General features: G+C 39.8%; 1 protein-coding gene across 1 annotated transcript in view; it reads left to right on the top strand.

The window, feature by feature from the left end:
• The window catches only part of LOC108506521 (multiple epidermal growth factor-like domains protein 6), a 193293-nt gene that overhangs the window by 7486 nt on the left and 176786 nt on the right, over positions 1 to 9021 (top strand). The window contains exons 2-4 of the mRNA XM_017833614.1: positions 4873 to 5007; positions 5660 to 5769; positions 7219 to 7323. Coding sequence (XP_017689103.1) covers positions 4873 to 5007; positions 5660 to 5769; positions 7219 to 7323 — 350 coding nt within the window. The remainder of the gene's footprint in view (positions 1 to 4872; positions 5008 to 5659; positions 5770 to 7218; positions 7324 to 9021) is intronic.

Below are 9021 nucleotides of genomic sequence, written 5' to 3'. Positions count from 1 at the left end.
CACAGCAGTGCATTAGTCACCTGTGGGCTGGGGAGAGTCTTCTGTGGTGCACCTTCATCCACAGAGCCAGAGAACAGCAGTGATAATGAGACCTAATCTAAATGAGCTTGGTGCTTACAGTCCCCATCCCAGAGGGCATATAAACATCACAAATATTGATACAGGATCAGGAGAGAGCAGGGATTGATTAGTGGTCAAGAGAGAGGGATGTCCTAATTGTCTCTGGTAGTCCTGATGAATTTTATCAGGGAAATGTGGGGAAATGAGCCTTAAAATAGATTAAGGGTAGAAAAGGGAGTTTGGCAGTTTAAAAAAAAAAAAACAACCTTTTCTGTCATTCCAGGCTTTCTGAATTAATATTGCTGTTAAGCAATATCCATCTAGAGACAAAATTTATCTATATAAATAAATATATGTAACATTCTTTGGACCTTTTGTTTCTGTGGCCTATTTCTGAATTTGACTTTCCTTTTTGTGTTGAAATAAAATTTGCTTTTTTTTCTCCTTTCCAATTGAGAATATATAGAGAGAAAACTTTCAATTGACATCTTGTTTGCATACATCATGTTGCTGGCTGTTTCCCCTCTTTGGTGCCACACATTTCTGCACGGGGCCACCCCGCCTTTCTAGAGATCTGGGGATGTTTTGCTCGTGTGGTTGGAGTTGTGAGGGCATTCAGACAATTTTCTGGCCTGAGAAGTTTGTAACCAAAGCCATAATACCAATGTACAACTATTTTCTGATCAACATCAGTGCATCTCTAGAGCAAAAACACTTGTCATCACAGCAGTGGAGAATTTAGCCCTGACTATAATCTTGGTTTCCTTAAGGAGAGTTCTTATTTGATGTTGTCAAACTGAATCTGGAAAGGCAGACTATGCTTTTCTAAACTTTTAATAACGGCATAAAGGCATAAAAGCACCGACCAATTAGTGTTTTGAAAATACAGGATTCCAGCAAGTTGCTTCTTTTGACAGGTTTCATCTATTGACTGTTTTATGGGAAGATCAATAGTGTTCAGGCTGCAAATTTGTCAGCTGAGGCAGTACAGGCTACAACAGCTCATTTTTAAGAAGATGTTAACAGCCATCTGACTTAGTGTAGAAGGTGGTGTCATTCACTTAGTCTCTGTGGAAAGACCTAAAATCAGACAGACAAATCAGTCTTTGCTTCTTATTCATTAAGGTTTTGATTTAAAGTTTGCACTGTAGAAAGAAGCCTTTAGGGATATGTTGATGTGTGTTTGCTCTCTCACTACCGTTAAATCTGCCCAACTTTAGCTTCTTGTATTGAGCTGGAAGAAAGTGGGTTGGTAGAATGAGAGATTTAATTTAATTGTCATTCCGAGAGCCAAGTGTCAGGCTCATGTTAGGCAGAAAATGAAAATATCCCTGTCACAGAGATATGATGTACGTTTGTAACCGAGAAACAAGAAAAGGAAGTGTCCAAGGCCAGGTTGGACAGGGTTTGGAGCAGCCTGGTCTAGAGGAAGATGTCCCTGCCCATGGCAGGGGAGCTGGACCTAGGTGATCTTTAAGGTCCCTTCCAACTCAAATCATTCTGTGATTCTATGGTAGAGCTATTCCCTTTCTTTTTAAAATTCTAAACACAGGAATGAGTTACATCCTGCCTGGAGAAGCTTTTAATTTTCCCTGAACTTTCCTGTTGTGCAGTGGTTCACAGGCACCACAGCCACACGATTAGCCCAGGCTGCTCTTGCTTCATGTTGGTCTAATTATCTGTTCATTAGAATCTCAAGTCTTCAGCTGGAAGTGTGTAGGGTGTCTTTTGTTTAAAGGGCAGTCTCCTAATGCAAATATTAAGAGAGCTTTCTGCCTCGCCTGAGTCAGACTGACAAGCTAATAATAGCCTTCGTGTTAGCCTTGGCTAACGGAGAGCATCAGGATAAAAAGGTTTTAAGGGACTGGTGTATCAATCAAATCATAGGCCATAATATGCATTTGAGTGTTTTGCTTGTTTTAACACTTAAACTCCCATTAAGAAGTATTTTCTGAATGCAAAGGGCACGGGAGTAAAAATGGAGCTGTTCTCCTCTAAATACACCATTACATCCACTTGAGGCTTCAGGTCAGCCTTGGATGGCCTCTATTAGCAGAATCCCATAGTACAAAAGCTTTCAATAGCTTTCAATAGCTGTGGCCTTGTTCAAGTCACTGTCCTTAAGTTAATAGGTAAGATATCAGATAAGTCAGATGGCTTAAAAACTGTAGTGTTGGCTCTGTGGGGGGAGCTGTGAAGATGGTGAATGGTTGGCGAGGGCATGTTTGATTCCCAGCTTTGCCAGCAGAGGATTACATGTTATGCAATTGCTGCAATTTAATTATAGTGTTTCAGTGGTTTTGATATCTGCCTTTAAATTATCCCAAGGGCATCTAGGAGGAATGGCTTACTTTGAATAAATCTTAATAAATATATGACTGCTGCTGGCTTGTTTTGCTCTGTGAGCGCCATTTGTTCCTGTTAACCATATCCTAGAAGTCAACACAACTATTCCTGGAAACATGGCAATATCACATGAGCAGGAACTTATGGGATGGGCTCAATATGTCATTACAACAATTGTCAGCTTCTCCCTTTTATTTATGGAAGAGCGATGCATATGAATGTACCTTTATCTGGGAAATTTTAGGCAATTCTAATAAAAGTAGATATGCATGAATTATCAGAACATGATGTTCTATTCACTGGAGGGAGAGTCATTTTAAAAAGCCTGCTAAGTGAGACATGGTTGCTAAGTAAGGAGAGGGTTTTATTAGACCAACTGACGTAATGGAACAAAAAAAAAAGGGCAGGCAAGATTTTGGGTGCACAAAGATCTTCTTCAGATGGGAAACAAATGGCAGACTTTGGGCTAAGAATGGCTTGGGAACAATAGCTCTGAACTTCAACTGAATCTGTTAAATGGGGAGGTAATTCCAAAGGGAAGGGATGGCTGGAACACATGGGAAGGATTGCTTAGTGATGGAAGTGGCATGGGAATGTGGAGGAAGGCTGGTTTCTGGAGGAATTTACAGCAATCTGAAACTGTGCTGTAACTGTCTTCTATCTTCCTTCAGGGTGTTGGGAGCTGCAGGCAGGGCAGACCCAAGGAATGGGAAATACAGAGCAATATAGAAATTAGACTCTGCTTTGGAGAAGGAAGAACGTGGGGGGATGTCCACAGGCAGCGTGGTTTGATATGATGGAGATGAGCAGTTTCTCTAAAGCCTGGGAGCAAGAAACATTCTAGTTCAGGAAACTAACTTCTATCAGACAAGGTTTTCTAGTACAAATGGACTCTTTACTGTCCTTCCATGGTGTGATAGGACAGCTGGAGAATACAGTTGTGGACTTGTTTCTGGCATCCTTTACGCTGGCTACCTGAATTCCTGAGGGGGTGGTTGGCTTTAAAATCTGTTTTTAAATATCATTTGTTTCTCTATGGAAGTGTCCTTGTTGAGCAAAGAACTTCTTTCCCCTGAGGTAAAATCCCAGGCATTTCCCTGGGAGCTATGGTACCTTTGGGAGACCTGGCTGGATTTCCCATCCTCTGGGCTTGGCAGGAACACTGGTCTCTGTAGAGTACAGGGAATATTGTGGAGTGGATTTGATCTAGGCAGGGTTTCTTCCATGTATTCAGCTCAGCAGTAAAATTGATCATGGTTATAGTATTTTCCTGTTCTGCACAGGCTTAATTTAATGATATTTGTAAACTACTTGAAGACCTGTGGATGAAGGATGTGCTCTATTATTACCAAGGCTACTTTGTGTGGTGTTCAGACATAATAGGGAGCCTCTGAGATAAAAAGCACCATAAATCTTGAATGAGATATTAACAATATCCAGTGTAGCTGATGAGAACTAACTGCCAGGCAGCTGTTGGGCTGGAACTGTTCTCTCTTATTAGAGCAACCCCCCCTGGTTTTGTAGCACAGGCTCATGTTGGTACCTGTGTCCACTGACAGAGGAAACAAGCGTGACAGTGTGTGTGTTACTTGGTCACTCTTTAGCTTAAAGAGAGGTCTCAGACTGAAATTTGGGGAAAGACTTGTCTGCTGAATGTTGTTGTCAGAGTGGGTAAACAAGGTGCCTGTTCCCCTCTGTGTTTTAGTTATTGAGGCTTAAGTTTGAAAAGCCTCATCAGGCTGTCTTGGGGAATCGGTAATTAAATTATTGTGTTAACAATCTGTAAACTACTCGAAAAAATTAATTTCATTTTGTTGCAGCAAGCTCCTGTCTCAAAAGATGACAAACTCCCTCAGTTTCTGTGGTTTTAGTTAGACCCTGCAAGTTTGATGCTGTTGTTTTCTGTCATAGAGAATTTCCTCATTTACACCAGGACAAAGGAATTGGGATAAGGCTGACAATCTCTGCAAAACCATCGACATGTAACCTTTTTTTTGACCCTCCATAGCTCCTGCAATCCTGCTATTTTTGAACTCTGGCTAGGTAGCAGGATGAAGATTACATATCATCCTCCAAAGTAGCGTTTTTATTTTGGTCTTGTTATTTTAGGAATAATCAGCAGAGAACAAGGATACTTCCCCTTATGAATTTCATGTGCTTCCCTGAGGGGACTGATAGCAAGGGAGGGCTCTTACAGAATACACAATTTCCCCAGCAATAGTTTAGATAAATCTTATCTGCCCTTGAATCTGTGCTAAATCTTTCAGTGACTTGTGTGGAGCCTGAATTTCAGTGTATGTTTACGTGCTGCTTCCTAAGGCGTAGAGGAATATTTTTAAACAGCCGTATAAATTCTGTTTCAAACTGTTATTAACTGTTATGCATAGAATAATTTTATGTAAATTTCTCTAAATGTCTGAATTTTATGCTGGAAATAATAAAGTATGTCTTTTTCTTTCCCTCAAGGCCGAATGTGTGCCCAGTGTTTGAGTTGGCCCTGGTGGGACACCAAGAGTCCTGTGTTCAAGCCTTTAGTCGGATGGTCAAGATGTGGAAACAAGGGTGTACAAAGAGGAGGTGGTGTGTGAGCTATGAGAGAAGGTAATATATTATCTATCCTTATAAATGGATTTCATTACTAACCTTTGTGCAAGTTCTTTTGCTTTGTGAGAAAGTTGTAAACTTCCTTCATCTGAAATATGTGTGACTTGGTTATGGACATAGTGCCCTGCTGAGCCTTTACTTAAAATCTGTTATTACTGAGTAGAAAATGTGACTTTTTAAATGTGTTTTGGATTGGTCATGAACTTCTTGGCTGGCTTTAGATCACAATTTTACATTATCAGAAAATGCTCCTGTCTCATTCTTGTTCAGGTGAAGTCCAGCTGTCAAGTCATTGACTTTGAAAAATTAAACTTCTTTCTGTTTCTGTCATATGCTTGGAACTGATGGGAGATCTGACTCCCCCAACAGCTAAACCCAAAATTGATTGCAAAACAAAATTACTCACCTTTGACTAGCCTGAATACAAATTCTTCAAAAAAAACCCGTGGACATAATAACATGTAAGAGCTATTGGTTGTTATCAGGATGCAGTTTGCTATATTTGCTTCATTTTTAACAAGAGCTTCTGATAGAGGCTGAAAAAAAAATATCTAGTAAATATGACAGATGAGTAGAGTTAGTTACTGATGAGATGTGAGTAAGTGGAATAGGAGTTGTGATTGTTCTCTGAAACTTCCTCTCCTCAAAGGTCTGGGTACTACACAGTTTACAAGCAGGTGTACAGGATGGAGCACCAGACTGTCTACAAGTGCTGCCCTGGGTGGGTCCAGCGTGACAACGAGCCCGGCTGTTTGCACTGTAAGTTGGTGGCAAAACTGTGACAAACCAAGGGAGATGACATCCCTTAGCCCTTGCCTTCCTACTGATGCCTACTTCTGGAAAGATGGATTTTGTTTCTTGCTGTTTATAACTGGGATTTCCAGTTCTAAAGAGGTGATCTAGTGATAGGGAAAGGAACGTCCTTTAAAAATACAAAAGCAGTCATGTAAAAGTACCAGATAGCTCTAATTTTAATCTGACTGTTTAGATTAACAGTCTAACTCTGATTATAGTTGTTGCAGCATTTTTGTGCCAGTCTGGCTTTGACAGGCCAGCCAAATTTATTGCTGTCACCCAAATTATGCAAAGAAATCTGCTGTAAGGCACTTGTTTCTTGGACGTAGCACTCACTGCAGAGCCTGCCTGGGTTTGGCTTTTTCATTGCTGTTGTTGCCATTGGAGCAATTGTGTTTTTGCCCTGTGGTTCTCCATCTGATGAGAACCTCTTTCTATCTAATCATGATTGGATGTTTTCCTAAAAGATTGAATTTAATTTAAATGATGAGGAAGCGCTTCAGCCACTGTTAACGAGACATCAGTAGAAGATGGCAACCTACTCAGTGTTTAGTTTTGTTACTGTTTTCTCAGTAATTGTATTTTCTGTATGAAAGTTAGCATCTGTTCTTATGTATTTTTTTTTAATCTTCAAACCAACTTGAGGGCTGCGTTCAGACATCTTGCTTTTATGATTGCCTTTGTAGTTAAAAAATTAAAACAAGCCTGAGAGGTGTTCCTGTTAGTTTTAGCCTGAATCTACATATTTAGTGTGCACCTGTTTAGTTGTGAGAAGTCAAAGATATGTTTACAATCTGTATGTTAATCTCTGGTGTAAAGGAATTTAATGTACGTTAGCACCAGTGGCAATATGAAATTATTTTCTTCCTGAAAGAGCAGTGCAGACTTGCTTTGAATTCTTTAAGGCACTGAAGTGGTTGAATTACTCTTTTATATTTGATACTCTTTGCAACTTTGGCTCAAGTCTGTGGAATTCAGGTTATTGTAAATAAAAACTGTTCTGTGTTGGAGGAAGGGAAGAATTGTCATTCCCTTTCACATGTAGAATATTTTTTAGTACACCAGTGGTTCTTAACCATTGCTGCTTTGTTGTGGAGCAGTTCCTCTGCTCTTTCATTCTGGATTCAGGCAGAGCTTTGAGACCTTAGAAACTGTCTTCTGCCTCTGAAGCATCTTCAAGTTAAACTGCATTATCTTAGTCTTATTTTTATTAAACTTCTTCATGTCAACATGGTAGTTTTACCCATGACAACAAGTTCTACTGAAGTCTAACCTTTCCACTTAAATAAAAAGCTGGGTTTCTTCTTGTTTGGAAGGTGTTGTTACAACAGGACTATGACAAAGGCAGTTCTGGAGGATCCTCGGCACAAAATCCACTAAAATCCCCTGTTTCATTCTGTTTGTGTGCACCAGTGCTCTGCACAGCTGGCACTTGCTTCAATGGAGGCAAATGTTCTGAAGAAGGATCCCAGGTGTGCCAGTGTCCTGCAGGATTTCAGGGTCCTCGCTGCCAGTATGGTGAGTCAAATGTAAATTGTCTCAAATGCATCTGGTGTTTGGAGAAAACGCACATTCAACGACAATTGTTATAACGTGAATATTTTTTAAATGTTGACTTAAAATTAAAGATGCCTTTGCTGCACTTCTGAGTGTTTATTTGGTCATTCTCTTATTGTCTTTTTTTTTTTTTTTGGTGCTGATTTATAACAAAGCACAATGAAAATTTAATTTGATTGATATCAGATGAGTGAGTGTCTGTAAAGGATAATATCATTGAATATCAGCAGTGGGGTCCAGTGGAATGTCTTTCAATGGCTTCTCAACTTCCATGTCCTTGTGGTACTCTTACTAAATTTCTCAGCATTGTTTTTACACTTGTGAAAGTAAATTCTGAATCAGAAGAGGTGGGCAGTGGGTAAAGAATGTAGCAAGTGAACCAAATGTACTTGTTCATGGGATTTCTTTTGGTGCATCTGAAAGTAGGAAGGCTGGTTTTACAGATCACTACCAAATATTTCCTAGTATTCTTGGAGTAATTTATTCACCGATCTTTCATTTCACTAACTGTGTTCTAGCATATGATAGACTAAATTCTATATGACTTAGACTATCACCCACTCTCAATGAGAATCCTTTATGTCTCATACACTGGCTCACAATCTATAAACCCACAATGCTTGTCTTGTAATTTAACATACTGTGTAAAGCTCTCCAAAATTACAGAACTGCATCCATTTGGCTTCTTAAGGGAAGGAAGAAAGTCATTCCTTCAGAGTAGGCTGTGATTGGGACAAAGGATTCCTTTTGTATCAGGCAAATGATAATTTCCTTTTCAACTGAAGCACATTTTGTTTTGTTCAAAGAAAGGCAGATTTTTAAGTACTTTGGGTCTTCCCTTTTAAATTCTAATATGTTCCTGTCCTCACCTGGCTTGTCTGTCATGAAATATAAGTGAGAAGGAATGTAACAATAAATAAAATGCAGAGCTGCTTACAATGAATGTTCTGTTGACATGAGACCACACTGTGCCAGCAGCTGCCTTCAGACAGAGTTAGTTCAGTCAAGCTGTGATTGTGTATCTCTTTACTGCCCAGTGAAACCACCAGTTTATATGGATAAGTTGATATGAACCAGAGTGACACCAATGCAGGTTGCTTTGTTCGTAGCTTACAGAAGAGCTGCTGTTTCAAGGTAAGAAAGATCAGGCTCTCTAAGAAGCTTTCACCAAATGCAATATAAGTTTTAGCAAAATATGAACTGTTCTTGCTTGTCCTTTGAGTCTCCTTTTGCTTGGAAATACCTACAGCACTAATGCATTACCCATGGGCAGATTATGTGGGTGCAGCCTGTGGACAGCACAGGTCAGGTTTTCAGACTGAACTGAGACTGTTCAGTCTCTATTTCACAGGTTGGTGACTGCAGACACTGTAAAACAATGAGAGGTATCCTGCAGTTCTTGCTCTTTGCAGTTGGGTGGAACTTTTTATCTTGGTCGTTTTGTCTGCTCTCTATTGATTCCTGAGGTCTGAATGGAATTCCAGTCGTCATCATTTTCAGGTTTGTACAGCAGCTGCTATCGCAGCCTGGCAGGACTAAGTTTATAAATTAAATTCTGAAGGAAAAAAACCTCCTTTCAGGAAGAATGTTATGGACCATTCACCTGCCTAACAAAAGCAAGGTAATTTAGAGTGTAAGGCCTCTTAACCATTGCAGGCA

Source organism: Lepidothrix coronata, unplaced genomic scaffold (genome assembly GCF_001604755.1).
Source record: "Lepidothrix coronata isolate B3197 unplaced genomic scaffold, Lepidothrix_coronata-1.0 Scaffold218, whole genome shotgun sequence".
NCBI lineage: Eukaryota > Metazoa > Chordata > Aves > Passeriformes > Pipridae > Lepidothrix > Lepidothrix coronata.
The sequence above is the reverse complement of the archived record's forward strand: the minus strand, read 5'-3'. Positions and strand labels throughout refer to the sequence as shown.